Source organism: Diplodia corticola (genome assembly GCF_001883845.1).
Source record: "Diplodia corticola strain CBS 112549 chromosome Unknown scaffold33, whole genome shotgun sequence".
NCBI lineage: Eukaryota > Fungi > Ascomycota > Dothideomycetes > Botryosphaeriales > Botryosphaeriaceae > Diplodia > Diplodia corticola.
The window spans coordinates 58,841-80,847 of record NW_017971512.1 but is presented as its reverse complement, the minus strand read 5'-3'; the positions used below and the strand labels follow the sequence as shown (position 1 = coordinate 80,847).

Genomic DNA, 22,007 nt, shown 5'->3' with positions numbered 1-22,007 from the left:
AAGTGCAAGAAGAAAGGGCGGGCGGCGGACGACTTTCAAAAGGCGGCGCACGGGCGTCTGTTGTTGGTATCAGCGGCTCTGGCGCGCACGGCAGGAACAGGTGTTGAGACAGGCAGCTCGATGTTGAAGCTTTGGCAGGCGGCGCGCCCAACGAAAATCGGCTAGTGTTGACCTTGCGCGGCGGCGATGAGCGGCATGAATCACGCACCTCCGCACTCCCAACCCTGCCAACGGCGCCAACAGGGCCGGTCTTGGGGAATCTGGACGCTGCAGCGAACCGCGAGCGCGCAATTTTCGCCGCAGCGCGCCTTCTGGCACTCCGGTCGGCCCCGAGCTGCGGCGGCGCATGCAGGTGAGCCTCCTTCCGCCCGGCAGGGCCCCGCGGTTGGCCGGGGGTGGCCTGCGTCAGCCGTCAATCGTGCATAGCTGACGTCCCAACCGAATGCACCCCTGCACAGACGCGCTCAACTGAAAGCTGTGCTCCAGGCCCGCCGAGCGCATGCTCGCGACAGAAAAAAGAGAGTTGCTGTCCGCGGCCAACCTCCAAGCTTCACTGCCACACCCTCTCTTCTTTCTGCGTGCTCTCCGTCTTCCCCTCCTCCACTTTTAGAATTCCCCAAGCACCCGGGGACGTGATACCCACCGCCAAGGGAGCTGCCCGCGCAGTACAGACGAATTCCCTTGCGCCGCCGCCGCCGCTGACTGTTGGTCTCAGCTGCCTCGCGCCTTTGGTAAGTGCCGTCCGCCCCAATGCTCTCTTGACCGTCCGACGGCGTTGGTGCGCGTGCCCGTTTTCCAATGGCACCGTCCTGCGCCCGACGGACGGACAAGGTGCCGCAGCATCCATGCGGGGGCCAGTACTGATTCTGCCGCCAGCACCATCTTAATCTTCGGCCTTACACATAGACTCCGAAAATCCCCCTCCAGACACAGCATCTGCAACCATGTACGGCTCTGGTCCGCAGACTGGCGTCTCCACGCCGCGCTCCCAGGCGCACCTCCGCCCTCTCATCCTTTCTCACGGCTCGCTCGAGCACACCTTCCTCATCCCCACCGCCCTCCATTTTAATGCCTCACAACTCAAGGACACCTTCCTCTCCACTCTCCCCGAGCCGACCGAGGACCGCGCTCAGGATGACGAGCCGTCGTCGGAGTGCGAATTGGTGGCAAGATACTTGGGCTTCATTGCCAGGGAAGTCGAGGAGGGCGACGACCCGGGCTCGTTCGAGGAGGTGCTCAAGCTCGTGCTGAACGAGTTCGAGCGCGCTTTCCTGCAGGGCAACGAGGTGCACGCCATTGCTGCCCGTCTGCCCGGCATTGAGGCGAAGAAGCTCACCGTCGTGAGCGCATACTACGGTGCTCGCGCCGCCGTCGACAGGCCGATCAAGCACCACGACTCGGCGCTTTTCCGCGAGGCCGCCGACGGCAACGCACACATCTACCCCGTCTTCGGTGGCCAGGGCAACATCGAGGAGTACTTCGAAGAGCTCCGCGAGGTCTACACCACCTACCCCGCGTTCGTCGAGGACTTCGTCAACGCTGCCGCCGCCCACCTGCAAACTCTTTCCCGCGACGAGCGCGTCTCGAAGCAATACGCCAAGGGCCTGGACGTTCTTCGGTGGCTCAACAACAAGGAGTCGCAGCCCGACACCGATTACCTGGTTTCGGCGCCGGTCAGCTTGCCACTTATCGGTTTGACCCAGCTTGCCCACTATGTCGTTACTTGCCGCGTCCTGGGAAGCCATCCCGGTCACATCCGGAGCTACTTCAGCGGCACCACTGGCCACTCGCAAGGTGTCGTCACCGCCGCCGCCATCGCGGCCTCCAAGAGCTGGGAGACCTTCGACAAGGCGTCGCGAGACGCTCTTACCATTCTTTTCTGGATTGGTTCTCGCAGCCAACAGGCCTACCCGCGCACATCTCTTTCCCCCAATGTTCTGCAAGATTCGATCGACAGTGGCGAGGGAACCCCCACACCCATGCTTTCGATCCGCGATCTTCCCAGGAAGGCTGTTGAGGAGCACATTGCGACGACGAACGAGCACCTGCCCAAGGACCAGCACATTGCCATCTCTCTGGTTAACAGCGCTCGCAACTTCGTTGTCACTGGTCCTCCGATTTCCCTCTACGGTTTGAACCTGCGTTTGAGGAAGGTGAAGGCGCCCACTGGTCTTGACCAGAACCGCATTCCCTTCACCGACCGCAAGATCCGCTTCGTCAACCGCTTCCTTCCCATCACTGCGCCCTTCCACAGCCCGTACCTCTCTGAGGCGACCAAGTTCCTCGATGAGGACCTCAAGGAAATCGTCATCCCCAGTGACGACCTCGGCATTGCCATGTACGACACGAACACTGGCAAGGACATTCGGGAGGACAAGGCGGCCAACATTGTGCCCACCCTTGTGAGGATGATCACCCAGGATCCTGTGAACTGGGAACAGGCCACTCTTTTCCCCAGTGCCACTCACGTCTTGGACTTCGGACCTGGTGGCATTTCGGGTCTCGGTGTTCTGACCAACCGCAACAAGGAGGGCACCGGTGTCCGCGTCATCCTTGCGGGTACTATGGATTCCACGAACACCGAGGTTGGCTACAAGCCGGAGCTCTTCGACCGCGACTCCGAGCACGCCGTCAAGTACGCCGTTGACTGGGTCAAGGAGCACGGCCCCAAGCTTGTCAAGACTTCTGCTGGCCAAACTTTTGTCGACACCAAGATGAGCAGGCTGATCGGTCTTCCCCCGGTCATGGTTGCTGGTATGACTCCCTGCACCGTGCCTTGGGACTTCGTCGCTGCCACCATGAATGCCGGCTACCACATTGAACTGGCTGGTGGTGGTTACTTCATCGACCCAATGATGACCGCCGCGATCAAGAAGATCGAGGGTGCTATCCCGGCTGGCCGTGGCATCAACATCAACTTGATCTACGTCAACCCGCGTGCCATGAGCTGGCAGATCCCCATGATCGGTAGGCTTCGCGCTGAAGGTGTTCCCATTGAGGGTCTCACCATCGGTGCCGGTGTTCCATCGATCGAGGTCGCCAACGAGTACATCCACACGCTTGGTCTGAAGCATATTGGCTTTAAGCCCGGCTCCATGGATGCCATCCAGCAAGTCATCAACATTGCCAAGGCCAACCCTACCTTCCCTGTCCTCCTTCAGTGGACCGGTGGTCGTGGCGGTGGTCACCACTCTTTCGAAGACTTCCACCAGCCTATTCTTCAGACCTACGGCCGCATCCGTAAGTGCGACAACATCATCCTCGTCGCCGGTAGTGGTTTCGGTGCTGCCGAGGACACCTACCCCTACCTCACCGGTGTCTGGGCCAACAAGTTCGGCTACCCGGCTATGCCTTTCGACGGCTGTCTGTTCGGTAGCCGCATGATGGTCGCCAAGGAGGCCAAGACCTCGCCGGCCGCCAAGCAGGCTATCTGCGACGCGCCTGGTGTTGATGACAGCGAGTGGGAGAACACCTACAAGCGTCCCACCGGTGGTGTTCTTACCGTCCGTTCTGAGATGGGTGAGCCGATCCACAAGCTTGCTACCCGCGGTATCCTGTTCTGGGCCGAAATGGACCAGAAGATCTTCGCTTTGGACAAGGCCAAGCGTCTTGTTGAACTGAAGAAGAACCGTGACTACATCATCAAGAAGCTCAACGACGACTTCCAGAAGCCGTGGTTCGGCAGAAACTCCGCTGGCGAGTCCGTGGATTTGGAAGACATGACCTATGGTGAGGTCGTCCGTCGCCTGGTTGAGCTCCAGTATGTCAAGCACCAGTCCCGCTGGATTGACCTGTCCCTGCGCAACTTTACTGGCGACTTCATCCGTCGCGTTGAGGAGCGTTTCACCTGCACTCCTGGCAAGACGTCCTTGATTCAGAACTACTCTGAGCTCGAGAAGCCTTTCGAATTCGTCGAGAAGCTTCTCAAGGAGTACCCCGAGGCCGACAAGCAGCTCATCAACGCTCAGGATGTTCAGCATTTCCTCATGCTCTCCATGAGGGTCACTCAGAAGCCTGTTCCGTTCGTCCCCGCCCTCGATGAAAACTTCGAGTTCTACTTCAAGAAGGACTCTCTGTGGCAGTCTGAGGACCTTGACGCTATTGTCGATCAGGATGTTGGCAGAGTTGCTATTCTTCAGGGCCCCATGTCTGCCAGGTACTCCACCAAGGTTGACGAGCCTGTCAAGGATATTCTCGACGGCATCCACAACGGCCACATTAAGAGTCTGACCGCGGAGCTCTACGGCGGCGATGAGTCCAAGATTCCAGTCGTTGAGTACTTCGGCTCCAAGCTTTTGGGTGCCCATGACGACGTGGTTGAGGTCGAGGGTCTTACTGTGTCTGAGGTTTCAGACAAGACCATCTACAGGCTGTCCTCTGCGCCCAACGCCACCCTTCCTGACATCACGTCGTGGATGCAACTCCTCGCGGGCAACACGTACTCTTGGAGGCATGCCTTCTTCACTGCCGATGTCTTCGTTCAGGGCCAGAGGTTCCAGACCAACCCCATGCAGAGGATCTTCGCGCCTACTCTTGGCATGATGGTTGAGATTTCGTACCCCAACGAGCCTGCCAAGACTGTCATCACCATGAGGGAGCCTTCCACCGGTGGCAAGCACATCAAGACTGTCGAGATCAGCCTTCAGGGTCAGAACGAGATCTTGGTCAACATGATTGAGGAGCGTTCCGCTCTGCAGAAGCCCGTCGCCCTGCCTCTCAAGTTCACTTACCACCCGGATTGCGGCTACGCGCCCATCCGTGAGGTCATGGAGGCCCGCAACGACAGGATCAAGGAGTTCTACTACAAGCTTTGGTTCGGCGACGAGGCGTGCCCCTTCGATGCCTCCGTCACGTCCACCTTTGAGGGCGGTAGGGCCACCATTACCGGCGAGGCCATCAACGACTTTGTTCACGCTGTTGGCAACACCGGCGAGTCGTTCGTCGACCGCCCTGGCAAGGAAGTCTTCGCGCCCATGGATTTCGCCATCGTTGTTGGCTGGAAGGCCATCACCAAGCCCATCTTCCCTCGTGCCATCGATGGCGACCTCCTCAAGCTCGTGCACTTGTCCAATGAGTTCCGCATGATCCCGGGTGCCCAGCCTCTCAAGAAGGGCGATGTTCTCGACACCACCGCCCAGGTCAATGCTGTCATCAACCAGGAGTCTGGTAAGATGGTCGAAGTGTGTGGCACTATTACCCGCGACGACAAGCCCGTCATGGAGGTTACCAGCCAGTTCTTGTACCGCGGTGCTTATACCGACTTTGAGAACGCTTTCCAGCGCAAGTCTGAAACGCCCTTCAACCTGCATCTTGCGACTACGAAGGACATCGCTATCCTGCGCTCGAAGGAATGGTTCAAGCTCGAGGACCCTGACACCGATCTCCTGAACAAGACTTTGACCTTCAAGCTCCAGACCCTGACCCGCTACAAGAACAACAAGGTCTTCAGCTCTGTGGAGACTGTCGGCGAGGTCCTTCTGGAGCTTCCTACCAAGGAAATCGTCCAGATTGCCTCGGTCGAGTACGAGGCGGGCACCTCGCATGGCAATCCCGTTGTTGACTACCTCGAGCGCAATGGCACCAAGGTGGACCAGCCCGTGCTTTTCGAGAACCCCATTCCTCTTCACGGCAAGAACCCCCTCACCCTCAAGGCTCCTGCTTCCAACGAAACCTACGCGCGTGTTTCGGGCGACTACAACCCCATTCACGTGTCCAGGGTCTTCTCCAAGTTTGCCAACCTCCCTGGCACCATCACTCACGGCATGTACTCTAGCGCTGCCGTGCGTAGCCTTGTCGAGACCTGGGCGGCCGAGAACAACATTGGCCGCATCCGCAGCTTCCACGCCGATCTCGTCGGCATGGTCCTGCCCGATGACGACATCGCTGTCAAGCTCCAGCACATCGGTATGGTCTCTGGTCGCAAGATCATCAAGATCGAGGCTTCCAACAAGGAGACTGAGGACAAGGTGCTCCTTGCGGAGGCCGAGGTTGAGCAGCCTACTTCGGCCTACGTCTTCACCGGCCAAGGTTCGCAGGAACAGGGCATGGGTATGGACCTGTACAACAGCAGCGACGTTGCCAAGGAGGTCTGGGACCGTGCCGACAAGCACTTCCTGGACAACTACGGCTTCGCCATCACCCACATTGTCAAGAACAACCCCAAGGAGCTTACCGTTCACTTCGGTGGGCCCCGTGGCAAGGCCATCCGCCAGAACTACATGTCCATGACTTTCGAGACTGTGGCTGCTGACGGCACTGTCAAGTCGGAGAGGATCTTCAAGGAGATCGACGAGGAGACGACTTCGTACACCTACCGTTCTCCTACCGGCCTCCTCTCTGCTACCCAGTTCACGCAGCCGGCCCTGACTCTCATGGAGAAGGCCGCCTTCGAGGACATGAGGGCCAAGGGTCTCGTCCAGACTGACAGCAGCTTCGCGGGTCACTCGCTCGGTGAATACGCTGCCCTTGCCGCTCTTGCTGAGGTCATGCCCATCGAGAGCTTGGTGTCTGTCGTGTTCTACCGTGGTCTGACCATGCAGGTCGCCGTCGAGCGTGATGAGGCTGGCCGCTCCAACTACTCCATGTGCGCGGTCAACCCCAGCAGGATCTCGAAGACGTTCAACGAGCAGGCTCTTCAGTATGTTGTGGAGAACATTGCCGAGCAGACTGGCTGGTTGCTCGAGATTGTCAACTACAACATTGCCAACATGCAGTACGTCGCTGCTGGTGACCTGAGGGCTCTCGACTGCCTCACCAACGTCACCAACTACCTCAAGGCGCAGAAGATCGACATCCAGCAGCTCATGCAGACGCTCTCGCTTGAGGACGTCAAGGCCCACCTGGTTGAGATCATCAAGGAGTGCGCCAAGCAGACGGAGGCCAAGCCGAAGCCTCTGGACCTGCAGCGTGGTTTCGCCACGATCCCGCTCAAGGGCATCGATGTGCCGTTCCACAGCACGTTCCTGCGGTCTGGTGTCAAGCCTTTCCGTTCCTTCTTGCTCAAGAAGATCCAGCGGACGTCGATCGATCCCAGCAAGCTGATCGGCAAGTACATTCCCAACGTGACTGCTCGTCCGTTCGAGCTCACCAAGGAGTACTTTGAGGATGTGTACCGCCTCACCAACTCGCCCAAGATTGGCAACATCCTTGCCAACTGGGAGAAGTACGAGGACAAGCCGCACGAGGCGGCGACTGCGACCGCTCCGGCGTCGTAGATGACGAGAAGAGTGCATGAAGGAAAACGAGGGAAAAAGTGAAAACGGCGAAAGGTCTTGGTAATGATTTGTTTGTTTTGGAGTTGCGGTAGCAAAGGTTCAAGAGGCATCTAGAATTTTTCCACTTATGTATATCCAAGGCGGTGGCTTGTTCTCTATTAAGGTATACTTTGCTCTGTTTGTTTGCGCTTAGATTTCCAAATCAAAACTTCAAAATACTTGTCTGTGCCTTGCAAGGTGTGAAACAGCTTTTCTGGCGCGGAGGTCACCTGGCCCTGCCTTTCGGAATGTGGGACAAACTCTTCGATTGATGATAGCCCGATGTTGAGGTTCGCAAGAAAGTAAACGGCGACGATGTGTTGGGCCGGGAGTGGCTGCGGCGGGGTATGCACGTGACCGCGAGATGTCAGCGCGGAATTAAGCTGGCGCCGACGTTTTGCCGCCGTGTCTCTCAGGACTTGTGTAAACATCCCAAGCATGTCAGCGCAGGCGTATCCACCCTGCCTGACCCTCACCAGGTCAACCGCCGCCCCCGCTGCACCGCCTGTGTTTCCACTATGGATCGTCGCTCAGCACACACGCCGATGGACTATGAGTACTCGAATGGCACTGGCCCCATTGATGAGAGCTCGCCTTTTATCATCGCCTCGCGCAACGCGAACGCGCAGAACAAGAAACGTAAGTTAGGTGCGCCACCACTCTGCGCCTCCCACCGTGCAACTGCGCCGAAGCTCATGTGGCATCACAAGGTGTCGTTGGGCCCCTAGCTGAACGCTAACAATCGTGCCTTCGTGCGCGACAGGGAACTACGGCCTATTCGACTCGCCGAACAAGTCAACACCCAGCCTCCGGCCTCCAGCCTCCCAATCCTTCTACTTTTCGCAAGTGCCGTCGGCGATCGACCACCAAGCCGGACGCAGCAGCCCCACCAAGCCCCTTTCCTCCGTTCCTGATCATCTGCGGGACCCCAAGTTCTCGACCCCACGCAAGCCCGTCACCGACTTCAACTTTAGCTCCGGCGGCGAGACACCCGAAACACCCGGAGATCCTGACGCCGACAACGCCGATAGCGAGGCCACACCCGACAGCAGCTTCATGGGCTTCAAGAACCGCTTCATGGCGGGCGGGAAAAACAAGGACAACGCCAGTCCGACGAAGAGTCCGACGAAGGAGCCCAAGGAACGGCGGAGAGACAGCTGGGTAGGCGGGATCGCCAAGATGCTCGGGAGCCCGGCCAAGGAAAAGGACCTGACCAAAATGCCTTACTCAGACAAGGCGGAGAAGCGTATCATCAGGCGCCGGCAGAAGGAAACGGGTCGGAAACGGACCACGGCACGTTCACGGCGCGATGCCGAGCCCGACTCGGACGACGAATACAGAAGCAAGGATGGAAAGAACAACGTCATTGGTGCAATTCTGTCATACATCGACTCACATCCAAACCTTCCGCACACCTTGTCCTACTACGCGCAGCTTGTGCTGAACTTCTTTTTCGTCGGTTGCATCATCTGCATCGTCTACTCGTTTTGGAGCGCCATCCAGAGCGATGTGAACATCGAGGCGGACCGCGCTATTGCAGAGGCATTGGCGGAGATGGCTGTATGCGCAAGGGACTATCGCGAGAACCGGTGCGAGCCCGCAACACGCGTGCCTGCCATGGCACAGCTCTGCGACAACTGGCATGCGTGCATGAATCGGGATCCGAAGAAGGTGGGCCGGGCCAGAGTCAGTGCGCATACGTTTGCGACCATCTTCAACAGCTTCATCGAGCCTATCAGCTGGAAAGCCATGGTATGTCGTGCCCTCGATCGAGCTTCACTAGAGACGAGTCCACTGACTACTTTCCAGTTCTTCTGCCTCATAATCGTCATCGTCTGCCTCTTCGTCAACAACATCGCCTTTACCAAGTTCCGGAACACTCACCCAGTTCACCATCAGCAGGGCCATCCAGACCCCTCTCAACAATACCACCAGCAATGGCAACAGCAAAACCAGTGGGGCGTCCCACCCACCCCGCAACGGTACCCCAGCGGCGGTCCATGGGACACTCCAGGTCATCCGATGATGATTGGAGGTTTTTATCAGACGCCAGCTCACCACTCGATGCAGCAAGCCGGAGGCTTCGAGCCGCGGCCGAGCCAAACTCCTAGCGGACCGGGAGGTCACCAGCAACCTACTAGAAGTGCGAGTCCAGTGAAGCGGCTACAATTTTAGCAACATGGACAGGCATAACGTGGACCCCCGTTTCGGCCTGGTTTCCATATGTACGAGTTTTCGATACCGAAAAGAGTTTGGTCCCAGGTGTCAAGGACCCTGGGTCTCGGGCCCTTGTTCCAGGCCCCGTTGGCTTGCACTTTTTCCTTTTGGCTTTGCTTCTTCCTTTCTCCCTGTGTATCAGCATACCATTAACGCATCCGGCGACGATGCTCGGCGTTCTGCGGCATCCATGAATGACATGGATTTGGGATACGGTTGGAATGGGGTTGTGGAAAAAATGACGGACGGCATCAACAGGCCGAGCAAATGCGATGATTTTCTTTGGTTCCACATCGGGCACCTTTTGATTCTCCGTCTCTTTCTTACGTGTTTTGCCGCTTGGCGCTGGCGGGTGCAAGCGCCGTCGAAGGATGTGACCAGTCGCACGCTAGAGAACGAGCTGATGCACTCGCAGCCCCGACTCCAACGTTGGATCGACGCTCGGGCAGGTCAAGGTGAGTCGAACCGTTTGCCGTGCGGAAACGCTGTCACTGACGATGAATCACTCGATGATGAGGCGAAACGCGATAGCTAGCCCATGTGCTTAGGCTGCAATTGACAGGCCTGCCCTGTCGCCTACCCCTGGACAGAAGACCCTGGGGCTTAGCTGACGCTGCACGTAGGGCTGTGTGGCAGGGGAGCAGGGGAGCAGCAAACGCGCGATCCTGCATGCAGGTGGACTGGCCTATCACCAGTGCAGCCTCGACATCACCTCTTCCGGGAAACAACATGTCTGCCTCGTACAGCCCGACGACGAGGATTTTTTTGAAACTGTTTGAGGTGCTACAGCACATCAATGGTGACTCAAGCATGCACTGCGCCTGCCCTGCGAGGCTTCGAGAAGGATTCCATCACTTGGCGTGCAGTTGCCGTTGACCGGTGATCGTCAAGGATCGGCCCGAACTGGAAACTCTCCACCACCTACCGGTCCACCAGCTCGCCGCGGAAGCGCGTAGCGCGCAAATTCCTGGCGGCAAACGGCTCAGATCGCTACTCTCTCGGAATTCGCCAATGGTCGTGCATGCGCTTGCCTAGAATCACCCGCGTCGAGCTGCACATCGCGGATGGTATCGGCCGAATGCTGCAGACGGTGGTCGTACGCGAAGAGGGCGCAGAGCAGGAAGCCCAAGGGCACACAAGAGAAGAGGGAAAAAACATGGGGCGCGCTGGATGAGGCTGCCTGACTTGCCCATGCACGTTGGGCTCGAGCACAGTCACTGCTTTCCCCGGACCGCAGAGGGAGGTCGCGTTGGCCCACAGCCGCAAATGGATACGTACGTCTCCATACCGGATGCTCGGGAGCACGTTGCTGACAGGGAATCCAGCTATACGGCAATTGGGTTCGCTTGTCAGCGCCACCCTTGCCGGAAACACCTAATCATGCAGCAGCTCTGACGAGCGAGCGAGCCAGCAAGCCATGCCGAAAATTTTCGCCATCGAGCCCATCGACGAGTTTCACGCTCGCGTGGCTGTTTTGGCCCGATTGGTTGAAGATGGTCACACACCGCATCGCCACCGCGACTATCAACACCACCACCCCTGAGCATCAGGCCGGTCCCGGTTGTTCTGGGCCCCCCAATGTGCGCAATCAGCGGGAAGAACCACAGCGGGCCGTCTGCTGCGGTCCCGCGCGGCTCTGGACGGAGGGCAAACACGTACATTGGTGGTCGATCATCCAGGAACGCCGGGCTCTGTTTTCGCCATCACTAGAGAGTCATCGACGGGGCTGACCGGTCTCGAGCAAGGGGCAACGTGGATAGGGGGCGACAGCACATCAAGAGCGAGCACACACCACCGCTGGCCACTGGCCACACGAAGTTTTTTCTTTGCTTGCGCCACCCATCACACAACAACACACACAGCTCACACACGCGCAGCGGCAGCCCAAGCCCCAGAAGAACAACGCAAACTTTGCCCATCGCCCCCGTCGCCTCCGGCACCATCTATAAAACTAAGCCACCCGCCCGTGCCCTCCATCATGGGACTCCTCCGTGCAGCAACCACTTTCAGCGTCAAAGATTTCACTGTCTCTGCGACCACTTGGCTTACTATCTCCTTCCGTCCTTTCCTCCAACAAGCCGTCTTCTTCGTCTTCAATTCCTTCTTTCCAATCATGTTCCGGGCCAACAAGAGAGTTGCCTCTTCCTCCACCACCGCTTCCGCTTCATCTTCTTCTCCTGCCGCTGGCGGCATGGATGTCATGGAGGTGACCCGGCCTCGCTCGGCGGCCGGCCCCGCAAGGCCCCCGTCGAGGATGCAGCGCAAGCCTAAGCCCCAGGGTCCCTGGCCGAGGGACGCTGGTGGTCAGTAAACGTCTTATCGACGACCATGACCGAATGTGGACTTGAGGTTAATGGTAGGTATCATGCCATCTCGCACAAGACGTCTTGACTAACAACGGCCCATTGAAGCAGCAATGCAGAACCTTGTTCCACATGGGAACCAAGGACGGCTCCCTTTTTCCCTTGTCTTTTCTTTCCCATCAACTATCGGCAAAAGGCAACGAATCAAATCACGATAATCATAATCGCCAACTCTCTTGAATCAACAACAGACGAAGTACGGAGGACGATAATCGATAATTTTTCTGGCATCCTATTTCAACCTCCCTTCTACACAGTCACCGCCTCATCAAACTCAACGAATCTCTTCGCAACGCTGGGGGTCGTCGACCTTTCGGCAACTAGAAAAAGAAAACGCCATATCCACCAGCACACGAGACCCAACCAACCAACCACCAGGAGAACGATCGAAAAAAAAAATCAGACCGAAAATCCTCTTCCGAGCCTCCCATCCTCTTCCACACCATCCACCCACCACTTCCAGCGAGAAGGGGGAGGAGGACGGGGAGTGAACTGGGCTGACGGCTGGCGGCGGGCGGCGGGGGGCGGGCGGCTGCCGCTCTCCCCCTCCCCCCTCCCCGGATCATCCGCGCGCGCGCGACGATTCCGTGGACGCCAAAACGCTGCGGACGGCAGCGCGCGCGGACCCACTCCCGCCGGTGAAGACTCACCGCCCGACCATGACTAGTAGTACTACGTACTGTCCATGCACACATATGCACGCCATCCTCACGCGCGCGTCTGCGTCTGCGTCTGCGTCTGCGTCTGCGCCTGCGTCTGCGCCTGCGTCATGTCGCACGGCGGGATTTTCTCCCCTTCGCTTACCTGGTACTCCACCGGTTCTCCAACGCACAGAAGGCCAGTGCTCGACTCGTGCCTTTCTTGGCGGGAAGAATACCTAGCGTCTTTTTTTTTGGGGGGGGGGCCCTTTATATCACGCGATCTCGCGATTGTTTCCCTCCCTTTTTTCGTCCTGTCGTGTCGCGTCTGTCGGTGTTTCTCCGCGCGCGCCGCCGCCGCCGCTTCTTTTTGGGTTTTCCTGGATCCGGGCATCTTTTTCCGGCGGGCCGGAATTGGATCCGATCCGATGCCCCGTCTCCCGCGGGTGTCTCGTGCGATACTTTTTACTGTACGACTGATGGGCTTGGCTTGGCGGATGTTGAAGAAGGGTTGGTTCATGTCATGGGGGTGCATGTGGCGTGACGAAGAGATGGACTCCTTTCTTTCTTTTTTGCTTTTGGTTTTTTGGTTTTCCTTTGTGGAGGAATGATGATGTTGTCATGTTGATGATGATGTTTGCTGGGGCGTTTGTTCGCATTCTCAAGAGAAGGGATGACAGATATACCTCGGACTTTCTTTTCTTTTCTTTTTGTCCGTCCACATAGATGGCGTCTCTTCTTTTTTCTTTCCCCTGTTCTGGAAATTATATAGATCTTTTAGTAGTTAGCACGCGCTATGCATGGTTTTGGTAATTTGTAGCTTAGATCGTTAATTGTTTTTTCTCTTCGAGTCGTCTCGTGAAGTCGTGATTGCAGTGTGATGAAAATGTGGAGGTGGCGAACTGTGGAGGATCAACAGGAACGACCGACGCCTCGCCATGTATAAGCAGGTAGGTAATAATAAGCGCGCGAATGAACAACCGGAGCTTTTGTTCAGCACGTGCAAGCAGTCGGTCGGTACATGTCATGCGTACCGCGGGCGATTATTGATCGTGAAACTAAGAACTTTTTAGGCTCGATGGCCGACAGGTTCGTTACGTTCCGTTCCGTAATTGCACCCATTTTTTTTGTCAAGCGCCCAGCGCCTTTATTCCAACCTCCATCCTGAATGCCAAAAAAGAAAACGCCGTAGCTTTTTGTTGTCCCTTGCCTTTTGTGTTGTCCATTGCCCTTTTGTGTTGTCCTTTGCCCTTTTTGTTTTCCTTTTTTCCCTTTTGGTCCCTTTTTTCCCCCTCATCGGGATTGGTTGTGATCTTTTTGTTGATGACTTGATGATGAAAGAACGGCGGAGGCGCAGAAACGGAGACGTCGTGAGGGACCTGCCCAGCATAGTCGTTTCTGCCGTCGAAAGTCATCAGTCAGTCTTGAGATCGAGCAGGGTCCGTTGGCGTGCGTAGCATGTATGCACATACATACATCTCGCTTCCTCCGACATAAACACTCCAAGAAGGTGACGGAAGTCCGTACGTACCTACACACCACCCCATCCACACCACCACTCCCCCCTCCCCTCCCCTCCACTCCCCCCACGCTCCTCCATCCAAGCAGTCCCACACCGCCATGGCACCCATCCGAACCCACCCACCACTCTTCCATGATTCCATCAGCAGCGCCCAGCAGCACCGGCTGCAGAACACCCCCATTCACGTCCACGCGTTTTCCCCCCGCCCCCGTCGCCGCCGCCGCACGCCCTGCCGCCGCTGCCGCTGCCGCTGCCGCCGCCCCTCCCTCGTCGCCCCTTGCGCGAGGAAGAATTATCATTTTGCGGCCGCTGCCGGCGGCGGCGGCTGCTGCACGAGTGCCGCCCGCCGCGCATGCGCATCCAACCGTTGCAGACGGCGCAGCGGGCGACGTTGTGGCGGCGGTTGCGGGGGGTGGCGAGGGTGTGGGTGTGGGTGTTGTTGGGTAGCTGGTCGGGGTCGATGTCGAGGCTGCGGAGTTCGCGGCGGAGGGGCATGGTTGGTGTGTTGGTTTGGTGGTGTCTTGGTGTGGGAGAGGGGGCGGCGGTGCGGCGGTGCGGCGGTGCGGGATGGGGCTGGGGAGATGTAAGTGTGGTGGATGGGTGGATGGGTGGATGGATGGAGGAGATGTTGATGGGCGGATGCGGTGGGGGTGTGAGACGCGTTTTTTGGTGGGTGGGCGATGGAGGGCGGGTGGGTTCGATGGTTGAGTGCTGATGGAGATGGTTTTCGGGAGGAGCTGGGTATTTCTGGTGGCGGATGGAAAGAGGTATAAGAGGATGGATGAGGATGAGTTGGGAGTGTTGGGTTGGTGAGGTTATGGGGGGCTTTATACCATCGGACTCTGTCCTTGAGAGACGCGTCGCTGAAAAAATGATATCTGATTGGGGGTAAGGCTCTGTCGATCGGCTCTTGGGGGTTGGAAATTACTCTGGGTGCTGTCATATGGCAGCGGTCGTTGCTTGGGGGACGGTCACGGACTCACGGTCGCGCCCACAACAGAAAGAGAGAGAAAAAAAAACCCTGTACTGGTCACAAGCGGTTCTAGTGAGGGCTATGATAGATAGAGACGGGCCCGAGCAAGGCCAGTGCCCATACAAGCCTGGAAAGGCAATGGTGAATCCTGTCCGTGCACGATGCGCTGGGCCAGGCTATTTGTTCGATGAGCAAGACTCGCCGGCGTGCAATGGTTTGGGTATGCCCTGATCGGCGGTGGCGTCCAGCGGCAGTAACCTGAAACCGATGGCTTTCGATGGACCCACTAGAGTCATGAGAGGGACGGAGGAAGCCAGCGGGAGGTGGCATCCTTGACTATTCCGGCTTTCCGCGCGATGCTCCCCCACCCTTTCTCTTGACAGCACCCGTCTGAAGGTAACCCATTTTGTTTTAGTATGTCGCGGTGTACCGATGAGAATGTGTTATACGCTGGGCCTGCATGTTCGATGCACATGGTCGGGGTTCGGTAGTAACTCCAGAAGCCTTCGTATGTCGAAGCGTATGGTTGAGCGTTCGAACTTGCGCCCGGGTCGCATAGCAATATGATCAGCTTTGAAGAAAGCACCGCGGCAATGTGGGATTCGAACTCGTGTGGTGAAAGAGAATTGCGTCGATGCTCGCTTGGTCGCTTTCGTAGCAGACGGTGATCGCTACTGAGATGGTTCTAAATGCTTCCCGCACGGTAAGGGACTCCTGTACGCACCATTAGGGATCCGTTGTTTCTCTTTTAACTTCCAGCTTCTCATCAGGCCTGGCTGTGGAAATGAAAATCCCTTGACTAGCAAAATGTGGACGTCTCCGCTTCCATTGGTTGCCTCATGCTGAGTTGAATGCGACAATAGAAGAGAACGGAATGGGAGCCTAAGGAAGAGCGAAAGCATTTGTAAGCAGGATTCGAACGAGCTTTCGCAGCTCGCCAATCAGCCAGTAAGGTTGCTTGCTTTGCGGTCAGATGATGGTAAAAGATTTCACAAAAGTAGGGAACGCGGGAGCCATGGTCGGTGGAACAAGTAGAGCCACTTGTACTGGTGTAGGATGCCTGTGCTGCATAAACAGCATGAAGGAAATATCACTATTTTGCACTGCTTAAGAGTCTCTCTTTACATGGCCAGATTAAACGCTTGGGGTGGTGTTTAACCGCCGGTGGCAGTGCAATTCGACAGCCCCCAATAACAGCCAGCCAGCAAGGCACACTTCGCAGCAATTTCAGCCCTGCGGCACAGCAACCATGACTCATGAGCCCAGATGCCGCTGTTGCCTGGCAGAGCTAAAAACTTTGATCGGCTCGCAGAGATCATCAACGAATGCGCCTCCAACCCATTTGAAAGCAAATGCTCTGCCTCAAATTTTGATGTTTCTGAATTTGCGCCATCTGACATCTCAGCAGGTCGAGGGAGGCTGTCACGACCGTATATAGTTGACAGAGGAGTATTGATTTTTGATTGTTTTTGTCAATGTATTGAATGAGTGCTTTTTATTAATACTAGGAGCAAAGATCAGGGGGAGGAGATAAGGTTCGGGGGGAAGGGCGGAAGATATTGCCTATCTCCGATCTGTTCCCAGGCTTCCGCAGAAGATGCGGTTGAGGAGTCGTGGACGCGGGCGTCGCAGATGCGGAGGCGGAATCTCAGGAGAGGCCGCCCTGTGAGCTATCGACCTGTCCGGGCCTACCTCCGCCCACATCTGCCCCTGCAGTCCTGCCAACCGGTACCATCAGGCGCGTTTTTTTTTTTTTTACCTGGTATGACTTGGCACATGTCATTGCGCGGGTTTGAGCGGCGGAGCGGGAGCGGCGCTGCAATAATGTGGACTCTCGAACTTGATATCCCAAATTTCTAATAGTCAGCGCAGCAAGGCCATATTTTCTGCCAATTTGCCGGATGAAACCATCAAAAGAGCATTTCAATGATATTTGAGATTCGAAGGACAGAAAGCGTGAGAGAAGAACAGCTTGTAGAATTTTTCTCCATGCATCCAACGCCAAAATTACGCGTGAGGAAGCCTAAAAAAAAGGGGAGGGAGGAGTGTGTGGGGGCGGGGGGAAGAAGATATCCAATTCGGGCCAGCGAACGGAATTAAGCGTGTTTCAGCTCTAGGTCTAGGATGCGACGTACGGAGCTGACGCCTACTTCTGTACGCGCTGGGGCTGTGCGGCACAGCAGCGCCTGACCAACTGACGAAATAAAGTAGGCGGCAAGGCAGACTCGAGCACAAGAGCCTGTTGTTCGGCCTTTTCACCGCACTTTCTGCATGTGGTGGAGAAAATTTATCTTTGTAAGCGATGATTGGGGCATGATGAAGCGGAATCTGGGCATTTGGGCCTTGACCGTTGGGGGCAGGGCGCAGCGGCGCGTGCAATCGGGGCTATGAAAGATGGGACATGCACATGGCACTCTTGTGAAAGGATATCCCAGACGAATCTTTACTTCTCTTAGCAAGAGAAACATTCATTCAAAGATTCGTTCTAAGGCTGTAAGATAGGAATAAAATACCTACAGGTATTAAAATTAGTACTCGGAGATTCAAGGCCGCAATCATGGTGTAATGCATTGCCATGGCAACGTGGAAAGTAGGCAGTCGATCATGAATACGAATTAGGCTGCACCGCTCGTGTGGGATCCACTTTTCCTTTTGAGGAACAGACAATAACACGCGGTCTACCGACCGGGCTGCGTCGACGCGAAGCGTCCAAATAATCCGGCCCTTTGTTTTGATTCCCGCGAATAACACACGTCACATAGGCACACCGCCATTTAAAATATTGGTCTATGGATCTACTGGGGTTTATGGGACGGGCTCGGTGTGGTTCCCGCTCCAACGCTCATGAGCGCGCGCGATTTGCGGCACGCACGTCTTACGTGGAGCGTGTCTATATATTCTTTCTATGAATGCGTTGAAGATTCAGTAAGAAATAATTGCTACCTGATGAAGTTGTTCAAGTACGACACGGAACAAGGCCATAAAAGCGCCCCAAGGTCCTTAATGGTTGACAGTAAGACACTTGCCCGCAACAACCTTTACCTACCACAGATACGGCCCTAGTCTGGACAGACCCTTGAATCCATGCACAGTCATCTGATAACGGCAACAAAATGGGATGTTGGGGTCCCCGCTCCCGGCTGAGCGAACACCTCAGTCCGGAGAAACGAGGTAGCATGAAACGTCAGAGTCGAACAACAGCCACGCCCTGCTCGTGATTTCGCTAATAACTTCGAAACCTCTATTAAGGGGGATCCGGAAGAGTCGGAAGGACTCAAGCAGATCGACCTCCGGCCAGCCTTGGTCCGTCGAAGTCTGTTTCATGGTATACCCGCAGCGCAAACTTCTTCGGATGATGGGTGCGTGAATGCCTCGCCGAACAATCACTCGATTGGCTGCGCCAGGAGCAAAGCCCCTCGAAAGCCGATCCCAAGACCGGGGCTCCACAAATATGGCGTGTTTCTGGTTCAGGGCCGAAGTGTCTGGCTCGCAGGCTCGATCGATGTCGGCTCATCATCGGTCATTACTTTTCTGCCATGGCCCCTTGTCACAGATGTCATGGCCTCCAAGCAACCCCGGTTTCCGTATATAAAGGGTTTAGGAGCCAGTGCACCGGATGCAATCTCGATGGGCTCGACGTGTTCGCATATGCACAGCGCCCTTTCCGTATCTTCCAACCATGGCTTCTATCGAATAAGCGTTTGAGATGGATTCACCGACACTCTCTTGCCCACCGAAGTCACCTGGCCAGGCAGTCACGCTCTCTTCCTTATCGCAACCAGAAAAGTCTCGCCCCGATCTCACGGCGAATCAAGACGCAGCTTCTCCGTTTCGAACGAAACTTCCAGAACGAGTCGGCCCACAACGCTCCTCGTACCTATGCGCCTCCATGCCGTACTTCCAGGCTCCGACTGCAAGAAGTGCTTGAAATGGGCAAGGTGGGCTATATTGCGAAACGCATCCCTCCAGCCCATGTTCCCCCGACTCTCAAAAAAAGCGGTGAAGGCCGGCCAGGGGAGAGATAGCAGGCGAAGGACGGAATGAATATGGGGCTAGCAAAAAGCATGCAAGCGGCGAGCCAACTCTCTACGAGTTGCAGTACCGCAAAAACATTCGTCTGCAAAGCGGGTCAAAGCTTTCCGTCGCACTTCTCACAGAGTCGCCGCCATCGACGAGGACCGCTCTGCACTGCCGACACATGTTTCTACAGGGCCAAGCGTTGCTCCGTCTGTGAGCACTGTATCAAACGGTATCGCAAGTGACGTAGGCTTGTTGGGAACGTGGGTCCAAGCAGATGGGCCTCACCGAAACGGAATACGATGTGAGTAAGTCGGCTCGAGAGCATGAGGTATTGGCAAAGACTGAGAGTGGTGATTTTCAACTCTCGTGATGTGTGAGCACGGGCATAGCTGAGCCACAGAAGGACAGCGATCATGCCACTAACGACTCAAAGCTTGGCGCACGCAGGTACCAGACGAACGATGGCAGAACCCGCAAGGCCTTTTCCTCTTCCTCTTCCTCCTCTCCTCTCTTTTATTTCACGTCGAAGTACTAGCGATGGACACGCGTACGGCAGGAACTGTTGGTCGGGCCCATGGGCATCCGAACGCCGTAGCTACCCGGCGGCTATTGCACAGTGCTTGCTTCATTGGCTTTCAAGCACTTGAGCGTCTGCATGAGTGGATTCGGGACAAGTCGGGGCTCACACAAATTGCGGGCGCGCGTCGTCGTCTCGACGAGAGATGTTTGGTGTTCAAGGCTCTCAGCCAGGTGCCATGTGGCTGAGAAAAGCAAGTTTCATAGAGCTCGTGACGGGTTGTGGACCCGATGTCGGGACGGAAGGAGGAAGATCAACAGAGCATCTCAGCCCAACGGTGATCTGCACAGATTGCGGTGTGGCGGTTGAGAGATTTGTCGTGAAAGCAACGCCCAACCTCTGCTCGAGCTGGTGTGCGGCGAGGTGGTGAGCTGGAGGCCGGCGGAATTGGTCGCGTCGAGGATTCGGGCATTCGCGCGTCGGCCCGGCGAGGGAGCAGGGAACGGCATCGGAGCAGACGAATGAGGAATGCTGCGTAAGCGCGACAGTCGGGCACGAGCGGATGGTGAAGCTGTGTGGTGAAGGTTCAGGACGGTAAGCGCGGGCGCGGGTCGTATGACGTCGGGCCACGTGAGTCGGCAGCGTGGGGACGCCGGCCGGTAACGGCGGGACCTGTCGCGTCTCCGACGTGGACCTCGTTCAGCCCTCAAGTACTCCGCTCTCCGCTCTCCGCGCATCCCGCCTCCTCCGACCTCACCTATGTGCCGCTGCCCACGGCCATGTCTTCCGCGCGGTCCCGCGTCGCGCTCGAGAGCCTCCCCAACGAGCTGCTGCTGCAGGTGCTGATCGACGCCCCCGACGCCGTGCTCAGCCTGCGCCAGGTCAACCGCCGCTTCGCCGACCTGGTCGTCTCGCACGAGAAGCTGATTGCCGACCGCATCTTCCAGCGCACCCGCTGCGGCCGCGCTGCCGCCGACCGCTGGAGCCTGTCGCCCGACTCGTACCGCCGCGCCCGCAACTGGCGCCACAACGCCATCTTCTACCGCAAGTTCTGGCGCGTCTTCGGCAACAAGAAGATCTACAGCGACTGCTACTTCTGCACAAACTCGGGCTTCCCCTTCCTCGACACCGACCGCTTCGACTCGCTGATGAAGTCGCCCCTGGCCCTGGCCTACATCTTTCACGCCCTGAGTGCCTGCACCGAGGACGACCCCAAGTGGTACCTCGCCTCCGTCCGCGAGTCCCACAAATGACAATTTCCCGCCGGTGTGCATCCTCCGTGTTCTGGTCTTGTGGGTTGCTTTTGCCGTCGAGGCTCCATCGAACCCTTACCCACCCCCGTTTCCCTCCGAAACGGCAGATCGTCCAGCACACAGTTGATGTGAACCGGCGCGTGGTCTTGTCTGGCTTCCCCAAACCCGCTGTCCAGCCTGATCGGGGCTCCCATCTGTCCCGACCATTTCCATCGAGTTCCGCATGTCCGGTGAATTCCTGGATAGACTCTCCTCCCCTCTTATCAAAAGCTCCAACCCAGTCTTGTGAGGCGCTCGGCTGCCACAATCCGGGTCCTTTTACCCGGCGAAAGCCGAGGCATATGACCCTACCTTGATGTCCGCATGTGGCATTGGCCAAATATCCCCCAAGACCGGGTCCGCATGGAAGTAGGCTGGACCTCTTCCCTCCGTGTGCCCAACTGACCTAACATTGAGGCGATTCCAGGCCGGCGCACCAACGCGCTGAAGTAGAGACCAGAATACGGACGGGTTTGCGCGCAGGACATGCTCGGTCAAATCAAGCTGAAGTGGCCGACCGCCCCATCGAGTCATGCGGGTTGCAAGTTGCAATCCTCTATGCGAGACGGCTGGCCAGGTATATGTGGCACTCCAGTGGTGTGGAGCGTTCCCCTGTCCTTGGCGGATGGACCTGCAGCCTTGCAACACTAGGCCATGGGCTCGGCCACACTTTGGACCGGTCACAGACTCATTTCCCTCCGCGAGTCATGCACTGCTGTGTATTGTCGATCAACAATAAGCATTCCGATAGCGTTGGCCCGCGTCTGCAAACCGTCTCTTCCTGTGAGCCAAGATTCGGTAGAACACGGCTCGACTCTGCTGCAGACCGGGCAAATTTTCCTTTAGTGTTGGGCAGCAGCCTCGTGCAATAATCTAAGCCGCTTTCGATGCACCTCCAATGACGGACCGCCCGCGGCTCGATCTCTCTCTCTCTCTCCAAGCTGCATGCAGCGATCCGCGGCACAGCACTGGCGCGTCAAGGCCCCCCCTGTGGAGCAGACGCGCTAAAGTCGGCCGACTTTCCGAGCCCCGTTTCCAGCGCCTCAGCCGCTTATGGCCATCGAAGCGAATCGTCATCTCTGACCCGTGCGTCGTGGTGGATGCGGGGCGGCCGATCCGCTCGAATGGCGTCAACCGGAGCTTTTCCCGCCTCAATGACCTGTGGTTCGCCCAGCCTCTAGCTGCAGCACGCACCTGGCTTTCGAACCATCA

At 57.0% G+C, this 22,007-nt stretch overlaps 4 protein-coding genes across 4 annotated transcripts; all 4 read left to right on the top strand.

Moving 5' to 3' along the window:
• Positions 1–944: 944 nt before the first annotated feature.
• On the top strand, positions 945–7,214 carry BKCO1_3300025 (fatty acid synthase beta subunit dehydratase; the record flags this gene model as incomplete). The annotated part of the gene is made up of 1 exon (XM_020274521.1): positions 945–7,214. The coding sequence occupies one exon, from the start codon at positions 945–947 to the stop codon at positions 7,212–7,214; it is 6,270 nt and encodes a 2,089-aa protein (XP_020129428.1).
• Positions 7,215–7,771: 557 nt separating this feature from the next.
• BKCO1_3300024 (nuclear envelope protein brr6) lies at positions 7,772–9,428 on the top strand (the record flags this gene model as incomplete). Its single annotated transcript, XM_020274520.1, has 3 exons — positions 7,772–7,892; positions 8,017–9,005; positions 9,063–9,428. The coding sequence occupies 3 exons, from the start codon at positions 7,772–7,774 to the stop codon at positions 9,426–9,428; spliced, it is 1,476 nt and encodes a 491-aa protein (XP_020129429.1).
• A 2,020-nt stretch (positions 9,429–11,448) lies between these two features.
• On the top strand, positions 11,449–11,781 carry BKCO1_3300023 (uncharacterized protein; the record flags this gene model as incomplete). The annotated part of the gene is made up of 1 exon (XM_020274519.1): positions 11,449–11,781. One exon carries the CDS (start codon positions 11,449–11,451, stop codon positions 11,779–11,781), a length of 333 nt encoding a protein of 110 aa, XP_020129430.1.
• Positions 11,782–20,282: 8,501 nt separating this feature from the next.
• Positions 20,283–20,756, top strand: BKCO1_3300022 (f-box domain-containing protein; the record flags this gene model as incomplete). Its single annotated transcript, XM_020274518.1, has 1 exon — positions 20,283–20,756. The coding sequence occupies one exon, from the start codon at positions 20,283–20,285 to the stop codon at positions 20,754–20,756; it is 474 nt and encodes a 157-aa protein (XP_020129431.1).
• Positions 20,757–22,007: the final 1,251 nt, after the last annotated feature.